A 21,468-nucleotide genomic window follows, 5' to 3' on the forward strand; every position below is an offset into this window, starting at 1 on the left:
TTCTTCTGTGGGAGCCCGTCTCGGAACTTTGAGTTTGATTTTCAACACAGATTTTTGGGCAACAATAGCACTATGCAATAATGCATTCCTCATCCCACCCCAACCAACATTCCCATACTCTAGAATAGACTAACTTAGAACGTAGTAATTTTTTACTAACTCTTTTTATATTTTCTCATTTGCTAGATTTGTGGTTAGTATTTTAGTAACTATTTAGTTAGTTATATAGTATAGTATGTTTTGTAATATTTTCAGTTACAGCAAATGAAAAACTATCAAGGAAAGCTTTACTGGCAAAACACAATGGGCACAGAGCATAGTAAATTTTACTAACTCTTTATACATTTTCTTATTTACTAGATTTGTGGTTAGTATTTTAGTAACTTCTTAGTTAGTTATATAGTATATGTAGTATGTTTTGTAATATTTTCTGTTATAGCAAATGAAAAGCCTATTAGCGAAAGCTAAACTGGTAGTGCATAATGGGGTGCTGGTTCTAACCCTAATGCATGGAAGTGAAACGTGGATTATCAATGATAGCAATAGATGAATGATAATATTGTGAATGATATTATTTTCGTTGACATCAATAAACGATCAATTACATTTTTAATGATGTTAATAAGTTAATTATGTAACATAAGATGAATTATAACATTATCATTGGTGTAAAAACCGAATGATAAAATTGTCAATGATGACATTTCAAACATACTCTAAGCGAATGATAACATTGTCAATGATAGCTATAAACGAATGATAACATTGTCAACTATAAGGATAAATGAATGATAATATTGTCAATGATACATAGCTTTAAATGAATGATAATGATACATGAATGATAATATTGTCGATAATACATAGCTATAAAGGAATGATAAAATTGTCAATGATATATAGCTATAAACGATTGATAACGATAAATGAATGATAATATTGTCAATCATACATAGCTTTAAAGGAATGATAATATTGACCATGATAATAATAATGGAATGATAAAGTAGTCAATGATACATAGCTATAAACGAATGATAAGGATAAATGAATGATAACATTGTCAATAATATCAACAAACGAATGATACATTTTCAATGTTTACACGAATGAATGATAACATTATCGATGATAACTTTAAAGGAATGATACATATTCAGTGTGAACAATAAGCGAATGATAACTATTACCCATTATGACGTCGGCTTGTGTCTGGTCCGCAGTTCCACGTGGACGAGGAGGCGGGCAAGAGGCAGATCTACCACCGCTACTGCATGGAGAGGGCCGCCACGCACATGGCGCACATCTTCACCACCGTCTCCGACATAACAGGTTCCAACACAAAATACTTATCACATGCGTTGTAAGTCTGTCCTGCAAGTGAGGCTACCTTTCAGTAGTAGTAGTTGTCCTGACGAAGAGATGGGAACATCTCTCGCTAGGTAGTTATACAGTACTCTAAGACATGGAAACAACACATTATGACATAACATACTAATCACACGCATTATAAGTCTGTGGAAAGTCCAAGACTTATTAAGAGTATTTATAGATATTAATAATAGTGGTGTTTGTCCTGACGAAGAGATGGGAACATCTCTCGCTGGGTAGTTATACAGTACACTACGTCATCCAAACAACACTTATGGTTCTATCAGAAAATACTCATCACAAGCGTTGTAAGTCTGTCCTGTAAGTGAGGCTACCTTTCAGTAGTAGTAGTTGTCCTGACAAAGAGATGGGAACATCTCTCGCTAGGTAGTTATACGGTACACTATGTCACCCAAACAACACTTATACTAATCACATGTAATGTTAGTCTGTCTACAGCCCAATATTCATTATAAAATTGAGGGTATTTAAAGTTATCTGTAGTAGTGGTGGTTGTCCTGATGAAGAGATGGAAACATCTCTCGCTAGGTAGTTATACGGTACACTTTGTCATCCAAACAACACTTATACTAATCACATGTATTGTTAGTCTGTCTAAAGCCCAATATTCACGGTAAAATTAAGGGTATTTAAAGTTATCTGTAGTAGTGGTGGTTGTCCTGACGAAGAGATGGGAACATCTCTCGCTAGGTATACAGTATACTTTGTCATCCAAACATCATTAATTCTAATGACACGCATTGTCAGTTTGAGGGAGAGGAATGTCAGTAGTAGTAGTTGTTACTTGTCCTGACGAAGAGATGTGAACAAATCTCCCTAGGTAGGTATACAGTATACTTTGTCATCCAAACATCACTAATTCTAATGACACACATTGTCAGTCTGTGGGAGAGGAATGTTAGTAGTAGTAGTAGTAGTTGTTACTTGTCCTGACGAAGAGATGTGAACATATCTCGCTAGGTATACAGTATACTTCATGTCATCCCAACATCACTAATTCTGTGGAAGAGGAATGTTAGTAGTGGTGGTTGTCCTGACGAAGAGACGTCCCGTTGCAGGGTACGAGGCGGAGCACCTGCTGAAGCGCAAGCCGGACCTGATCACGCCCAACGGGCTGAACGTGAAGAAGTTCAGCGCGCTGCATGAGTTCCAGAACCTGCACGCCATCGCCAAGGAGAAGCTGCACGAGTTCGTGCGCGGCCACTTCTACGGCCACTTCGACTTCCAGCTCGACAAGACGCTGTACTTCTTCATCGCCGGCCGCTACGAGTTCGGCAACAAGGGCGCCGACATCTTCATCGAGGCGCTCGCGCGGCTCAACCACTACCTCAAGGTGGGCTGCGTCATGTCACCGTGCCCAACCATCTGCATGCTTCCTTACACGCTTCCATTCACCTCAGCTCAACCACTAATACAAGTTGGGGCTGAACGGGGATGTGTAATGTCACTGTGCCCAACCGTCTGCATGCTTCCCTACACGCTTCCATTCACCTTGGCTCAACCACTAACTCGAGGTGGGCTGCGTCATGTCACCGTGCCCAGACTGTTATTGTGCCCAAACCACCCGCATGCTTCCATCCATCTCGGCCTAACCACTGCCTCTAGGTGGGGTTGAACAGGGACGTGTAATGTCACTGTGCCTAACCGTCTGCATGCTTCCCTACACGCTTCCATTCACCTTGGCTCAACCACTAACTCGAGGTGGGCTGCGTCATGTCACCGTGCCAGACTGTTATTGTGCCCAAACCACCCGCATGCTTCCATCCATCTCGACCCAACCACTGCCTAAAGGTGGAGCTGAACGGGGATGTATAATGTCACCGTGCCCAACAAATATAAATCTACAAATAATTTAACAAGTTAAGGTGTTAAACAGGGATGTGTAATGTCATCGCGACTGTTTTTCATACTCCACATTTCTTTGATGTTTGAATGAAATAATTAGACATATTGCCAACCATCACCTAAATTGTGTAACAATTAATCATCACCTTAATCTACAAATAATTGAACAAGTTAAGGTGTTAAACAGGGGTGTGTAATGTCACCATGACTGCTTTTCTCGTTTTTTTTTTTTAAACAAATTAATACGCTGTTGATCTGACGCAGTGCCCAGCGCACTATTTTGACGCGGTTCGAGTAAAAAATGAATATTTTTATTTATTTATTTATTAACTTTCTTAGTCGACCCATCCTGACGTCACCGTCGTGGCGTTCCTGATATTCCCCACCAAGACGAACAACTTCAACGTGGAGTCCCTGCGGGGGCATGCAGTGACCAAAACCCTCCGCGACACCATCCACGACATCCAGATGAAAGTCGGCAAGCGGATGTATGACACGTGTTTGAGGTAACTATCATCATCATCATCATTAGCAGTGTACGCACAAGCTTGCTGCAAGTGCGGGTATAATTCCTTCTTCATTTCCTTTCCTATGTAACAGTGATGTCCTTACCATCTGTATGTATCCCTTCAAGTGTATTCCACTTCTCTCTGGGCGCAATTCAAGGCAATGCAAAATGAGTGTCAACGTGTTTGGGCGCAATTCAAGGCGATACAGAATTACTGTCAACACGCGATGGGCGCAATTCAAGGCGATACAGAATGAGAGTCCAACGCGCTATGGACACAATCCAAGGCGATACAAAATTACTTTCAACGCTCTATGGGCGCAATTCAAGGCTCTATATTATGAGTATCAACATGCGATGGCCGCAAGTCAAAACAAAATTACTGTAAACGGTCGATGGGCGCAGTCCGAGGCACCTCATCCGCACCCGATGGTGCATAGGGCACTGCATCATATAAATGCAGTGTTATCTTGAACGTTAACACATGAAGGAGAGGTGACAGCCCTCCGCTTCAGGCACCAGTCCAGGGCAATATTGAATAAATATTGCAGTGAAAAAATCACTCGTATATATTTGATCCTTCCTGGGAATCGAACCCGGACCTCCAGAATGGTAGCCGAGCGCGCTGACCATTACACTACGGAGGCAGTCAATGACCATACCATGTTTGTAACCGTATTGAATGATGAAATTAAATTAAATATTTTGTGTTCTAGAGGCCATGTTCCTGAGCCGAACGAATTGCTCCACAAAGATGATACTGTTAGACTGAAAAGATGTATCTACGCATTGCAAAGAGATGGTATGCCTCCCGTCACCACGCATAACGTGGTAAGTGACATATTCATATCTTGAACAAGACAAAGCATCTTATATAAAGGAAATATGGAAGCCCGGGACCTGTCGTTGGCTGGCTTAAATGATCACCTTATAAACTATTCATGCATATCTCTATATGAAAGTATGTGAAAGAGTCAATTACAGGATATATATGATACGACACGTGCCGTGGCGTAGTTGGGTAGACGCTTGACGACGAAACTGGCATCGCGGGTTCGATTCCCGCCTATTATAAAATTAATTCAAGAACCTTTTTTTTTCAATTGGTCTGGGGGTTTGTGATGTATTTTTCACATTTACCTTCCCTATCCTTACTATCCTACCTGCAGACAAGCTTCTAAAATAGACGCTTTGCGGGTTATTTCTTTAAAAACAAAAAAAATCACAATATTTGCGTAGTATGGTTGTCCATCATGGATAGAATGGTGACACTTGTATAAAGCGATCGCTCAAACCATCCCGTGACAGGTCATAAGCCGTGCAAATACCCAGGCTTCCGTATTCTCCTTTGCCCATATTGAGATATCAATATAATTGACTCTTATAATTGAGAAACCCCGATTTGTGAACAAAAATTTTGACACACTCAATGTATCGTGTTTGTTTATTTTCACAGGTTGATGATTGGAATGACCCTGTGCTGAATTCGTTCCGCAGATGCCACCTCTTCAACTCTGTCCACGACCGAGTCAAGGTATGTTAGTCTTCTTCTTCGTCTTTGTGTAGATCAGTATGTGCCGCCACCTGTTGCTCTTGGGATATCGACTGCCATATCTGGCATATCTCTCCACCTTCTTGGGGGTCTGCCTGGGGGTCTTCTTCCCTGGGGGTCTCCTTGAAGGGCGATACGTTATGTAAGTGACCTGCATTGTCATTGGAAGAGTTAGGTTGGCAGGCCTGCGGTTTGATGGCAGCTGCAGTTGCCGCGCTGTCAGACCTAGCGCCTACTGTCATGGTAAGAAGAACATCAGGAATCGCCCTCTACCAAGTAAGACGGTATTGCTCAAATGAAGAGTATTGTGAAAGAAACTAGTGCATTACTCTAGACGAGTTTATTTGATGATAGCATTACTCTAGATGAGGTTATTTGATGATAGCATTACTCTAGACGAAGTTATTTGATGATAGCATTACTCTAGACGAGGTTATTTGATGATAGCATTACTCTAGACGAGGTTATTTGATGATAGCATTACTCTAGACGAGGTTATTTGATGATAGCATTACTCTAGACGAGGTTATTTGATGATAGCATTACTCTAGACGAGGTTATTTGATGATAGCATTACTCTAGACGAGGTTATTTGATGATAGCATTACTCTAGACGAGGTTATTTGATGATAGCATTACTCTAGACGAGGTTATTTGATGATAGCATTACTCTAGACGAGGTTATTTGATCATAGAATTACTCTAAATGAGTTAATTTGGTAATAGCATTACTCTAGACGAGTTTATGCGATGATAGCATTACTCTAGATAAGTTAACTTGATGATAGCATTACGCTAGGCAAGTTTATTTGATGATAGCATTACTCTAGATGAGTTTACTTTATTACAGCATTACTTTAGACAGGTTTTTTTGATGATAGCCTTACTTTAGGCGAGTTAATTTGCTGATAGCATTACTCTAGACAAGTTTGTTTGGTGATAGCATAACTCTAGACACGGTCATTAGAATGTAACATTACTCTAGACATGTTTACTTGATTATAGCGTTACTTTAGACAAGTTTATTTGACGATAGCATTACTCTAGACGCGGTCATTAGAATGTAACACTACTCTAGACATGTTTACTTCATTATAACATTACTTTAGACAAGTTTATTTGATGATATCATTACTCTAAACACGTTCATTAGAATGTAACATTACTCTAGACAAGTTTACTTGATTATAGCATTACTTTAGACAAGTTTATTTGATGATAGCATTACTCTAGACGTGGTCATTAGAATGTAACACTACCCTAGACATATTTACTTAATTATAGCATTACTTTAGACAAGTTTATTTGATGATAGCATTACTCTAGACACGGTCATTAAAATGTAACATTACTCTACACAAGTCCATTTGATTATAACATACTCTAGACATGGTCATAGCATAATTCTAGACAAGTTGACTTAATTATAGTAAGACTGCTATGTGATGACCCCCGGCCGGTTGCAGGTGATCTTCCACCCCGAGTTCCTGTCGTCCACCAACCCGCTGCTGGGGCTGGAGTACGAGGAGTTCGTCCGCGGCTGCCACCTGGGCGTGTTCCCCTCCTACTACGAGCCGTGGGGCTACACGCCCGCCGAGTGCACCGTCATGGGCATTCCCAGCATCACCACCAACCTCTCAGGTGACCCGTCACAATAGATCTACGCAGTACGGTGCTCTACTCTCATACAGCCATACAGACTCATACAGGTTCTGCGCTCAACTCCCATTTGAACGGCACCAACTTCTTCTTACCCTTATCCGCACCCAATGGTGCATAGGGCACTGCAGTATACTACTACTACTCTCATACAGCCGTAGAACGAGGCTCTGAGCTCGGCCCACATTCAAACTGAAACGTCTTCTTTTCTTCTTACCCTTATCTGCACCCAATGGTGCATAGGGCACTGCAGTATAGTACTACTCTCGTGTAGCCAGGGCTAGAGCAAGGCTTCCATTTGAACCGAAACGTCTTCTGCTTCGTCTCACCCTTATCTGCAGCCAATGGCGCATAGGGCACTGCATCGTACTGACGCAGTGTTATCTTGACATGAAGGCAAGGTGATTCCCGCACTTCGGGGACCAGTCCAGGGTAGTATTAAATAAATATCAGACTTTAAAATCACTAACTACCTCCGTAGTTTAGTGGTTAGCGCGTTTGGCTACCGTGCCGGAGGTCCCAGGTTCGATTCCCAGGGGGGTCAAATATATATAAGTGATTTTCACTAATATCTATTCAATATTACACTGGACTGGTACCTGAAGCGGGGGGCTGATCACCTTTCCTTCACGTGATAGATCAAGATAACACTGCGTTTATATGACGCAGTGCCCTATGCACCATTGGGTGCGGATAAGGGTTTGAATGAATGTTAATTATAAATAAATAAATTGAAATTGAGAATGCAATACAACATTTTGAGTGTGTCCAAATACTTGTTCACAAAATCTGGATTATCTCCAATTACAGGAATTATTTTCATGTTATTTGAAATAATAATTTTTTGAATTTGAAATAATAATAATAAAAAATAATATGAAAATAACTCCTGTAATTGGAGATAATCCAGATTTTGTGCACAAGTATTTGGACACACTCAAAATGTTGTAAATAAATTATCTGGTCAAATTATAAGCTTAATAATAAAAATGAAAATGGTATTTTCTGGCGTTTCTCATGTGTGTGATTATAATCCAGGATTCGGACCTCACATACTAATATAAGAGTTTCTGCTTAGTAAAAAGCTTCTTTACATCTCACCAATAGATGTCTCTAGTGAAGTTTCAGTGATTCATGAACAAGGTTTCTAAATTGGTTCACATATATAGAACTTCCAAGAATTTGAGTAGTGTGGTTGTCAATAATGGGTAGAATTGGTGAATGTTACACGTGTGTAAAGTGATCACTTAAACTAGCCTATGACGGTCGTAAGCCCTGTAAATGCCCAGACTTCCATATTCTTCTTCATCTTTGATGAGATGTCAAAAAATAATATGAGAATGCAATACGTTTGTATTTTGCAGGATTCGGTTGCTTCATGCAGGACCACATAGCCGATCCCATGTCCTATGGCATTTACGTCGTGGACAGACGCTACATCTCCCTTGAAGCGTCGGTGCAACAGCTGGCGCAGTACATGTACGACTTCGCCAGGTCAGTATATCCGTGTTACGTTATATTCCCAAGTACTGCCTAGTCTGCCAAGTCTGCCTACTCATGTATAAATCAATACACAATATGGCTCCAGAGTATCTTAAGGAGCTGTGTATTCCAGATGAATCGGTTGATAGACGTCTCACGCTTCGATCGGCTACAACATCTGCAATGGGCAAAGTTATCTTACCAGCTCGCAACCAACGCACTAAATTTGGCGAGCGTGCCTTTGCTGTTGCAGGACCGACGGCGTGGAATGCTCTTCCACCAATGGTTAGAAATAGCGAGAGTGAGATGATCTTTAGAAAAAGACTAAAAACACATTTGTTTGCTAAATCATTTCCACCATAATATTTTCCCCAATTCATTCACCGTGAAGCGCCCTTGAGGTATTTTTTTACGAAAATGGCGCTATATAAGTTATCCAATTTTATTATTATTATTATTACTCAAGCCAAATTAAACAGGTAGGTACCACGCGGAACAAAGTGAATGGTGCACTGAAATCAGTTATAACAAATAAAAACCTAGCAGCGGAAGATAACTGGCAGTGCACAGCACTAAATTAAAGTCCTGGTTCCGACTCTAATTTATGGAAGTGAAACATGGAGTTGGCAAAAGAAGGATAAAAGTAGACTGAATGCAGTCGAAATGCGATCTCTCAGAAGAATGTGCGACAAAACGATGTATGATAGATGTGCAAATAGTGATGTGAATAAGGAAGGAATGCAAAGCTGAGATAAGCATTATCGATAAAATTAAGAAAGGTGTGTCGAGATGGTTTGGACACGTGGAACGAATGAGTGAGGAAAGAACGGCAAAACAAATTTATGAGGCGAATGCAAGTGGAAAAAAGAACAGACGAAGACTGAGAAAAACATGGCACGATCAGGTATGCCAAATACTTGAAAGTGGTCAGGTTGGGAGTCGTAACAATCGGCGGGTATGTATGAGGAGATGCATGTACGTGGAAGAGGCGAAGAATGTTTGCAAGGACAGAGTGGTGTGGCGCTCTATTCTGCGAAGCAGCGTGATGGTTAGTTAGTTAGTTAGTTAGTACCACGCATGGGATAAAACATTTATATTATCCACTGACACTTGGTGATGGAATTTTATTTTAAATATGTTATTAGATTAAAACCAATATTTTTAGCTTTCCCACTTTATTTTTATTTGACCAGCGAATGGATTTCGTCGTTACCGACATCATCAGACTGGTGGGAGGCTATACAAATTTTTATGTTATATATAAAACAAGGCAGGAGTTGATAACCATGATTTGATATAATTTTATTGAGAAATTAATTTAATTTGAGTGAATTTAAGTATTGTATGATATTAAAAATATTTTTTATAAAGGTTTTTTTTGTATTGAGAGCACGATTTTATATAAAGTTATAATAGATTTGCATTTTATTATTCATGCCCTATATCTGTCTCACTCTCGACGCTACGCATCGCCAGTGGGTAAGAGTGACACACGATGCGTGCTTTGATTTATTTATGTTACGATCTTATTTGTTTATATTACGATATATTTCAAGAATAATGTGACACAAGTGTATTATAGAGTACCAAAAAGGCACAATGAATCCCATTGAACGTTTTTGTTTAGGAAAATAAATCGTTTCTTAACTAAATACATGATAAAAGTAATCATTTTAAAAACGACGAAATACCGCCGCGCACGGGCGTCTCTTAGGAACAAAGTGAACGCGGTTAAAAGGTTAACAATAAAATACAATTTTTTTATTTTTATAAACCTTTAACCGCACCCCAATGGTGCATAGGGCACTGCGTCATATAAACACAGTGTTATTTTGATCATTTACACATGAAGGAAAGGTGATCAGCCCTTCGCTTCAGGTACCAGTCCATGGTAATATTGAATAAATATTGCAGTGAAAAAATCACTTATATTTATTTTACCCCATTGGGAATCGAACCCGGGACCTCCAGAACGGTAGCCGAGCGTGCTGACCATTACACTACGGAGGCGGACAACATACAACTTAGTAGACTAAAAAATCTGTGATTCAACAATTCATACATAACTTTGTGTTACTTGAGCCCACTACAAAAAAAATACATCTGTATTTGGTCTACAATAATGAACGTATGGACATGATTCATTGTTTCCCTGACAGGTGACACTTATTGTCACGATGCGTTCATTATTGTAGACCAAATACAGATTTAATTTACTGGGCTCAAGTAACACATCAAAGTTCAAGTATAATGTAATAGGTAGTTGATAGGGTATATTTTTTTCCAGGTTGAATCGCCGCCAGAGAATCATACAGAGAAACAGAACTGAACGCCTCTCTGACCTGATGGACTGGAGAAATCTGGGAATTGTAAGTGGCTACCTGAAGTAAATAAATAAATAAATATTGACATCTCATCAAAGATGAAGGAGAATATGGAAGTCTGGGCATTTACGGGGCTGACGACCGTCATTGGCTGGTTTAAGTGATCACTTTACACACGTGTGACATTCACCAATTCTACCCATTATTGACAACCACACTACTCAAATTCTTGGAAGTTCTATATATATGAACCAATTTAGAAACCTTGTTCTTGAATCACTAGAACTTCACTAGAGACATCTATTGGTGAGATGTAAAGAAGCTTTTTACTAAGCAGAAACTCTTTTATTAGTATGTGAGGTCCGAATCCTGGATTATAATCACACACATGAGAAACGCCAGAAAATACCATTTTCATTTTTATTATTTAAGCTTATAATTTGACCGGATAATTTATTTACAACATTTTGAGTGTGTCCCATGACGGTCGTCAGCCCCGTAAATGCCCAGAGTTCCATATTCTTCTTCATCTTTGATGAGATGTCAGTAAATATGTGACTTAATTTTATTATTTTGTTATTTTTTCCAGTTCTACAGGCAGGCCCGTGTGAGGGCACTCTGCGCAGTGTATCCCGATTATGTGGACGAGATCGAAGCGGAGGCTGGCGGACGCTTCTCATACCCGAGACCGCTATCCGAACCTCCGAGTCCGTCGCACTCGCGTAAGTAAACCGCCCTTCCGTATGGCTTTCAGTCCGTACGCTACAGCTACCTTACTCCCTTCAGCGTTCTTCTTGTGTCCAGTATTTTATTTTCTTTATTTCAAATTCTTTTGCATTTCACAGTATAATATGATTCTTCTAACCCTTATCCGCGCCCCAATGGTGCATAAGGCACAGCATCGTATAGAAGCAGTGTTTTCTTGATCGTTAAATACACGAAGGAAAGGTGATCAGCCTTCCGTTTCAGGTACCAGTCCAGGGTCGTATTAAATAAATATTGACGGGCGCAGGACAGGCTTCGGAAAATGACCTATTATTTCCACAGATGTCAGCAGTATGAAGAATACCTCTTCTTCCGTCTGTTATCGGCACTCAATGGTGCATAGGGCACTGAATAATATCATCGTAATGTTGACTTGTGATCAGTCCTGTATTTAGATCTTAGAGTTATTTAATAGTAATGGCTTTCTCGAGTTGGATCGGCAAACGTAGCGCCGAGCTACGCCTCTTTAAAGTTAGTTATATGATGGCAAAGTTCTTCATTTTAATCCGAAAATAATGTCAGATGACAGACAATAGAGGGTTGGAAGAAATTGGGCTGAATTAAATGCTGCACTAACTGTGTATCAAGCGGTGTGGTAGGCACTATTTAAGTGTCACAGAGTGAGTGCCGAATACCCAATGTGCATTTTTCAAGGAGGCGCAGAATGTGTGCCGAGTGAATTTTGGTAATTTTTTAAGGTGGCACAGACTGTGTGCCGAGCGCATGTTGGGCATTTCATCAAGGTGGCACAAACAGTGTGCCGTTAGCTCTATAATAATTTTTCAAGATGGCACAGACTGTGTGCCGAGCGCATGTTAAGCATTTATTAAGGTGGCGTAAACTGTATGTCGAGTGCATGTTGGGCATTTTTCAAGGAGGCACAGACTGTGTGTCCTTAGCGCGTTGGGCATTTTTCAAGGGGGCACAGACTGTGTGCCGATAGCGCGTTGAAGGCCATCTAAGGCGGAACAGACCCGAATGCAAAAAATTACAATATTTATTTTGAGTAGAAATATAAGAAAGATATTAATATTTATTACTTAATATGTGACCATATTCATAAAATGCGTTTTATTTTCGTTTTTGCTTCCTTTAGTAAGAACAGGTATGTAACATTTCGTCCTAGCTCTGTAGAAATGGCAGTAGGCGAAAAACGCGTAACTGGCATATCAGTTTGTGACAGTATCCAAAAAAAAATGTGGTTTTAGAACAAAAACTGATGTTATAAAATTTACCATCTTTTCCTTGAATAACTAGCTAAATTTACCAATCGCCACGCTTCTTCCCCGCAGGGGTAGGCAGAGAGATTAGAATGCCGCACTGCTATATTTGCAAACAAACTTCGCCTCTTTCACATTCATGCATCTCCTTGTACATCCCGCCGATTATTCCGACTCCTGACCTGATCACGCCCAAATGTTTCAAATGCTTGATCGTGCCAATGTTTCCTCTGTCTTCCTCTGCTTCTATTCCCAACTGCATTCGCCTCATAAATTTGTTTTACCCTTCTTTCTTCATTTGTTTGTTCCACATGTCCAAACCATCCCAAGCCGCCTTCCTTAATTTGCTGGATAGTGCTCATCTCAGCCTTGCACCCTTTCCTTATATCACCATTGGAACATCTACCATACATGGTCTTGCCGCACTGAGAGATGGCATCCCGACTGCATCCAGTCTACTCTCATCCTTCCCAAACCATCCCAACCCGCCTTCCTTAGTTTGCTGGATAGTGCTCATCTCAGCCTTGCACCCTTTCCTTATATCACCATTGGAACATCTACCATACATGGTCTTGCCGCACTGAGAGATGGCATCCCGACTGCATCCAGTCTACTCTCATCCTTCCCAAACCATCCCAACCCGCCTTCCTTAGTTTACTGGATAGTGCTCATCTCAGCCTTGCACCTTTTCTTTATATCACCATTGGAACATCTACCATACATGGTCTTGCCGCACTGAGAGATGGCATCCCGACTGCATCCAGTCTACTCTCATCCTTCCCAAACCATCCCAACCCGCCTTCCTTAGTTTGCTGGATAGTGCTCATCTCAGCCTTGCACCCTTTCCTTATATCACCATTGGAACATCTACCATACATGGTCTTGCCGCACTGAGAGATGGCATCCCGACTGCATCCAGTCTACTCTCATCCTTCCCAAACCATCCCAACCCGCCTTCCTTAGTTTGCTGGATAGTGCTCATCTCAGCCTTGCACCTTTTCTTTATATCACCATTGGAACATCTACCATACATGGTCTTGCCGCACTGAGAGATGGCATCCCGACTGCATCCAGTCTACTCTCATCCTTCCCAAACCATCCCAACCCGCCTTCCTTAGTTTACTGGATAGTGCTCATCTCAGCCTTGCACCCTTTCCTTATATCACCATTGGAACATCTACCATACATGGTCTTGCCGCACTGAGAGATGGCATCCCGACTGCATCCAGTCTACTCTCATCCTTCCCAAACCATCCCAACCCGCCTTCCTTAGTTTGCTGGATAGTGCTCATCTCAGCCTTGCACCTTTTCTTTATATCACCATTGGAACATCTACCATACATGGTCTTGCCGCACTGAGAGATGGCATCCCGACTGCATCCAGTCTACTCTCATCCTTCCCAAACCATCCCAACCCGCCTTCCTTAGTTTGCTGGATAGTGCTCATCTCAGCCTTGCACCCTTTCCTTATATCACCATTGGAACATCTACCATACATGGTCTTGCCGCACTGAGAGATGGCATCCCGACTGCATCCAGTCTACTCTCATCCTTCCCAAACCATCCCAACCCGCCTTCCTTAGTTTGCTGGATAGTGCTCATCTCAGCCTTGCACCTTTTCTTTATATCACCATTGGAACATCTACCATACATGGTCTTGCCGCACTGAGAGATGGCATCCCGACTGCATCCAGTCTACTCTCATCCTTCCCAAACCATCCCAACCCGCCTTCCTTAGTTTACTGGATAGTGCTCATCTCAGCCTTGCACCCTTTCCTTATATCACCATTGGAACATCTACCATACATGGTCTTGCCGCACTGAGAGATGGCATCCCGACTGCATCCAGTCTACTCTCATCCTTCCCAAACCATCCCAACCCGCCTTCCTTAGTTTGCTGGATAGTGCTCATCTCAGCCTTGCACCTTTTCTTTATATCACCATTGGAACATCTACCATACATGGTCTTGCCGCACTGAGAGATGGCATCCCGACTGCATCCAGTCTACTCTCATCCTTCCCAAACCATCCCAACCCGCCTTCCTTAGTTTGCTGGATAGTGCTCATCTCAGCCTTGCACCCTTTCCTTATATCACCATTGGAACATCTACCATACATGGTCTTGCCGCACTGAGAGATGGCATCCCGACTGCATCCAGTCTACTCTCATCCTTCCCAAACCATCCCAACCCGCCTTCCTTAGTTTGCTGGATAGTGCTCATCTCAGCCTTGCACCTTTTCTTTATATCACCATTGGAACATCTACCATACATGGTCTTGCCGCACTGAGAGATGGCATCCCGACTGCATCCAGTCTACTCTCATCCTTCCCAAACCATCCCAAGCCGCCTTCCTTAGTTTGCTGGATAGTGCTCATCTCAGCCTCGCACCCTTTCCTTATATCACCATTGGAACATCTACCATACATGGTCTTGCCGCACTGAGAGATGCATTCCGACTGCATTCAGTCTACTTTCATCCCCTCCTTTCTGTCCAGTATATGACAATCCTCCTCCATTTCCTTTTCCAATGAGTAGTTTTTAACCTCTTTCATGCTTCTTCATTCACGTCATTCCATTAAATATATTCCAATTGTAATGATTTAAAATGCATGACTGGTTACCTGTCTATATATTATTATCAATCAAGTTGACACTGCGTTGATCTGATGTGTAGTGCCCTATGTACCACGAAAGAGGCAATTAAAAAAAAATTATGTCTGAGAGTCACTTACTTCCTTTACGCTTAGTGTATAATATTTATGGTGTCATTTTTTTGCTAAACAGTTTCAAAATTGACAATCGGTACCCAATATGATACGAAACTAGCATCAGACAGCTCCAATTATGTCAAAGATGATGAAAAAACCATAGAAAATGAAGAAAAACTCATCGAAAACGATGAAACGGTCTTCGAAAATGATGAAAGCGATGCGGCGATCTTAGAAGACGATGAACAACTCACAGTCGATAACTTAGAAGCCGAAAACGCCAAAGTAAACTGCGATGGAAGCGATGAAGAAAAGTTCGAAAATGACATCATAGCCAGTTTCGTTTCGGAAGTTAAAACCAAATACATGGAAGAAGCGATGAAAATCGTCGACACGGGCGATGAAGGCGGTATAGAACTTGACTTTGATAGAAAGAGGAATGACCAAAACGATAAAGGCAAGGCAGAAAGTGATGTGAGAGATGCCGATGAAACCAAAAGCGACACGGCGATGAACGGAAATTCGCACAATTTGATTCGTTCTCTTGTGGAGTACGATGAATTGAATTTAGATAAAAACTTTTAAAAAAATAACTATAATCCAACAAATAAATGGTATATATTTTGTTATATTTTAAAAATATGAGTGGCTTTTTTTCAGGCGTTTCAGATATTGAAGCACTAGAATTTATTAGTGAATTTTTGGTGGAAGTTAGCTGTAATTTAAATTAGTTTAAAACACTCTCCTTATCATTCATCTTTCACTTTGTGTAATACCACTTAAATGTTTTTCTACCATACCACAAAGTTATCAATGCTTTTAATATACAAAATATAAATTAAATTGAATTGTTTTTTAATTATGTGGAATGTATATATATATATACATATAATAATAAAAATAATAACACCCTTATCCGCACCCCAATGGTGCATAGGGCACTGCGTCATACAAACGCAGTGTAATCTTGATCGTTTACACATGAAGGAAAGGTGATCAGCCCTCCGCTTCAGGTACCAGTCCAGGGTGATATTGAATAAATATGACAGTGAAAAAATCACTTATATTTATTTTACCCCCCTTGGGAATCGAACCCGGGACCTTCAGAACGGTAGCCGAGCGTGCTGACAATTATATACATATGGTTCGCAATAATGTCTTAATTTTTTAAGCTGTTTTTTTTTATATTTTATGTTCCAAATTTTTTACATTGTCAATTTTTTACACTTTCCCATTTCTATGTACATTTTTTTTACATTTTCATATTTTTTACATACGCCGTCAAATTTTTTCCTTTTTTACGTGCCCAAGTTTTTACATTTTCTAATTTTCTACATCCAATATATTTACATATTCCTGTTTTTTACGTTTGCCATAAAAAAATCCATTTTTTACATTCCTAATTTTTTTCACTTTTTACGTTCCTTATTTTGACTTTTTCCCATAATTTCCCAACAATTCGATACAAAATTTTCTCATTTTACGTCACCCTGTTTATCTTGTTATTTGTCCGCCTCCGTAGTGTAATGGTCAGCATACTTGGCTACCGTTCTGGAGGTCCCGGGTTCGATTCCCAGGGGGGGTCAAATAAATATTAGTGATTTTTTCACTTTAATATTTATTCAATATTACCCTGGACTGGTACCTGAAGCGGAAGGCTGATCATCTTTCCTTCATGTGTAAACGATCAAGATAACACTGCGTTTATATGAAGCAGTGCCCTATGCACCATTGGGGTGCGGATAAGGGTTTTATTATTATTATTACTGTTTATCTTAATCTTCTGATTAAGCACTCTGTGGTGCATAGGGCACTGCTTCAGATCGACGCAATGCCGTCTTGATCGTTCGTTAAATGAAGGCAAGGTGATCCAGCCTGCGCTTCAGGGACCAATCCAGGGTGATATAGAATAAATATTGAATTGAATAATCACTTTTGGAATCAATTTCGATCCCGGGTCCTTCGGCAAGGCAGCCAAACGCTCTTATCACTGCACTACGGAGGCAGAATCCCTGCGATATAGAATGATTTTTCTCAGGTGCTTTAGAAACGCTGTAATTCCATTTTCCATGCTTATTAATTTCCCCGTTTTTACGGTTTCCTCAATTTTACATAGAATTTTGTTAGTCCTTAGAAAAATGGAAAAAAATTACATTTTGAGTGTGTCCAAATACTTGTTCACAAAATCTGGATTATCTCCAATTACAGGAGTTATTTTCATATTATTTTTTGACATCTCATCAAAGATGAAGAAGAATATGGAAGTCTGGGCATTTACGGGGCTTACGACCGTCATAGGCTGGTTTAAGTCATCACACATTGGTGATATGTAAAGAAGCTTTTTACTAAGCAGAAACTCTTATATTAGTATGTGAGATCCGAATCCTGGATTATATTATTATTATCTCACCAATAGATGTCTCTAGTGAAGTTCTAGTGATTCATGAACAAGGTTTCTAAATTGGTTCATATATATAGAACTTCCAAGAATTTGAGTAGTGTGGTTGTCAATAATGGGTAGAATTGGTGAATGTTACACGTGTGTAAAGTGATCACTTAAACCAGCCTATGACGGTCGTAAGCCCCGTAAATGCCCAGACTTCCATATTCTTCTTCATCTTTGATGAGATGTCAAAAAATAATATGGAAAAAAATTGTTTTTTTTAAGAGTATGTTTAGCTTGTATTGTAAAACATTGATTAAAATGCACATTTTTTGTATTTTTGGTATCAAATTTTGAATTATTTAGTAAAAGAAATACGTAGATATGTAGATTAAATTATTTTCTTTAATATATCGCTCACTCCTTTCAAGAACGTCATAAACCAAAAATTGCCAATTTTCAGTTGTGCATGTTTTCGGAATGTCTAGAAAATGTACTATATCCCAGCAAAAGCGGCATATTTTTAACTTAATATTTACCCGCTACAGGGCAGAAAGTGTTGTTTTTGCATTTTAAAGAAAAGGTATTGTTTAATTATTTTTTTAAATATACTAAATATTTTTCAAATGGAGAAAAAATCCTCAGGTTTTACCTAAAAAGATCTGTTGCACAGTAAAAAGTTCAGTAAGTCGCTTGATATTTATTTTTAATACATTGTGTTATATTTTTAAACTTTAAAAACGTTCTCCTGAAAAATCAAGTTTTTTGATTTATGACGTTCTTGAAAGGAGTGAGCGATAGTAATAATAGTAGATATGTAGATTAAATTATTTTCTTGCTATTATTTATCGATTGACACAGTGCCCTTTGCACCATTCGTTAAGAGTATCAAATTATTTGATTCATTGATTCGGCAGTCACTTTGTGGTCATTTCTATATCTAATTAAAGTTATACTTGGTAAATACCGCTATTTCTTAAAATCTACCGTGACACGTGTTTCGAAGCATTCCGCATCATACGGCATTTGAAAATGAACGCATCGAAACACGTGTCACATTAGATTTTATAGAAAAAGTGGTATTTACCAAGTGAAATTTTAATTATCAATATTATTTATGTATCAAATGTTGAATCAAACATTGATTTTTTGACTTATTTAATTTTTTACAAAAATGTTAATAAAATTAGTATATAACCACTCACCGAGATTTTTATGTCTACCGGTTTGGAGACGTACCCGTCTCTTCGTCAGGACAATAACTAACACAGCTTGCAAACTATACCACCCTTCACCACCATAGCACCATTTACACACTTAAAACTACGCAAAATGTTTTACACATGTAATTTTTGGAAAGTTGTTTAATTTTATAATAAATAAATCCCTTGCCGCACCCTAATGGTGCATAGGGCACTGCTTCATATAAACGCAGTGTTATCTTGATCGTTTACACATGAGGGAAAGGTGATCAGCCCTCCGCTTCAGGTACCAGTCCAGTGTAATATAGAATAAATATTACAGTGAAAAAATCACTTATATTTATTTGACCCCCCCCTGGGAATCGAACCCGGGACCTCCAGTACGGTAGCCGAGCGTGCTGACCATTACACTACGGAGGCGGACATAAAATTATTATAAAGTTAATAAAAATATAATTGTTATGATGTATTCAAATTTTAATATAATTTTTAAAAATTTTTAGGGGCCACAACTCCAGCTGCGTCTGTCCACGGCTCTGACGATGAAGATGATGAAGTGGATGAAGAGAAGGAGCTTGCCGAATTGAAAATTTCTAACTAAATAAAGCTATGATTTAAATAAATAAATAATTCAGTGCCATTTATTGAATATTCATAATATATATATATATATATATATATATATATATATATATATATATATATATATATATATATATATATATATATATATATATATATACATATATATATATATATATATATTAACCTTAGATAACTAAACATTCACACACGCGACGATGCCCTTTAATTTTTAGATAAATTTTGTAAAATGTGCCGTCGGCACGGGAAAATTTCAGTCAAGGCACATTATTGTTATGTATGATGAAATTTATATATATATATATATATATATATATATATATATATACATATATATATATACATATATATATATATATATATATATATACATATATGTATATAATGAGTCAAATTTTTCTATATATAATACACTACTTAAATTCATTAAATTTAAATAATTTTTTTAGTCAAAAATTATATGAAATAGTGATTTTCAACCCCTGCCTTGTTGTGTATATAACATAGAATTTTGTCTAGCCTCCCACCAGTCTGATGATGTCGACAAAGACGAAACCCGGTCACTGGCCGAATGAAATAAAAGCGGAAAGAAACTATATAGTTGTTGTTTTATTAACATTTTTTTCACAACTTTATATATTTTTTTTATTATTTTAAAATTCGTGTACAACTAACTAACAAGCTAATATCAGAGAGAATAGAATAGCCACACCAATCTGTCTCTGCAAACAATCTTCGCCTCTTCCACATTCATGCATCTCCTCATACATACCCGCCGATTATTCTGACTCCTGACCTGACCACGCTCAAATATTTGACATACTTGATCATGCCACATTTTCCTGATTTTCATCTGCTCCTATTTCCGACTACATTAGCCTCATAAATTAGTTTCACCGTTGAAGAACGGTGAGGAAAGCCTCAATCACTCCTTCCACACGCCCAAACCATCTCAACACACCTTTCTTAGTTTGCTGGATAATGCTTATCTCAGCCTTGCACCCTTTCCTTATATCACCATTAATTCGAACATCTATCATGCATCGTTTCGCCGCACATTCGTCTGAGGGACCGCACTTTGACTGCATTCATCCTTGCCAACACTACGCTAGTCATATCCTGTAGCAATTTTTATTAATAGTGCCAAAAAAACGCAAGGCGAACGCAGCCTTAATCCTTGCGTTTGACAAAATTTTCAAAGACGATGAAAGAGAAAGCTTTCTGGTATCTTTTTTAAAGAATATGCATCCTTGCCTAGATGGTGCATAGGGCACCTCGAATCAACTGGTCCATTATGTTTCGTAAGTGAAGGAGCATAACGTCAGATTGAGGACAATTTCTTTATCTAGATGAATGTAATAGCAAGTAGAAATATTTTTTTCAATGTGTTCAAATTTTTATAGATGTATTTTTTTTTAAATATGGTATTTAATATTTTTAAATAGAAATTTGATATGCCTTTTTTGGAATTATTAAAATTTTGCATAATAAAAAGATTTTTTTATTTACTTCCTAAACCCTTCACAGTCTATGAGACCTTTAACCTTTTAACCGCGTTAACTTTGTTCCTAAGAGACGCCCGTGCGCGGCGGTATTTCGCCGTTTTTTAAATGATTACTTTTATCATGTATTTAGTTAAGAAACGATTTATTTTCCTAAACAAAAACGTTCAACGGGATTCATTGTGCCTTTTTGGTACTCTATAATACACGTGTCACATTATTCTTGAAATATATGGTAATATAAACAAATAAGATCGTAACATAAATAAATCAAAGCACGCATCGTGTGTCACTCTTACCCACTGGCGATGCGTAGCGTCG

The 21,468-nt window shown here is 38.9% G+C and overlaps 1 protein-coding gene across 3 annotated transcripts in view; it reads left to right on the top strand.

Annotated features, from left to right (window-relative positions):
• The window catches only part of Glys (glycogen [starch] synthase), a 34,774-nt gene extending 15,092 nt beyond the window's left edge, over positions 1-19,682 (top strand). For all 3 annotated transcript variants that reach the window (XM_088272644.1, XM_088272643.1, XM_088272645.1), the window contains exons 8-17: positions 1,224-1,332; positions 2,451-2,725; positions 3,577-3,743; positions 4,462-4,576; positions 5,202-5,279; positions 6,764-6,938; positions 8,321-8,450; positions 10,726-10,807; positions 11,352-11,484; positions 19,546-19,682. In XM_088272644.1, coding sequence (XP_088128770.1) covers positions 1,224-1,332; positions 2,451-2,725; positions 3,577-3,743; positions 4,462-4,576; positions 5,202-5,279; positions 6,764-6,938; positions 8,321-8,450; positions 10,726-10,807; positions 11,352-11,484; positions 19,546-19,643 — 1,362 coding nt within the window. In that variant the 3' untranslated portion in view covers positions 19,644-19,682. The remainder of the gene's footprint in view (positions 1-1,223; positions 1,333-2,450; positions 2,726-3,576; positions 3,744-4,461; positions 4,577-5,201; positions 5,280-6,763; positions 6,939-8,320; positions 8,451-10,725; positions 10,808-11,351; positions 11,485-19,545) is intronic.
• The last annotated feature ends 1,786 nt before the right edge of the window (positions 19,683-21,468 follow it).

Source organism: Brachycentrus maculatus, unplaced genomic scaffold, assembly GCF_059751285.1.
Source record: "Brachycentrus maculatus isolate JH-2025_06_01 unplaced genomic scaffold, ASM5975128v1 h1tg000513l, whole genome shotgun sequence".
NCBI classification, from domain to species: Eukaryota; Metazoa; Arthropoda; class Insecta; order Trichoptera; family Brachycentridae; genus Brachycentrus; species Brachycentrus maculatus.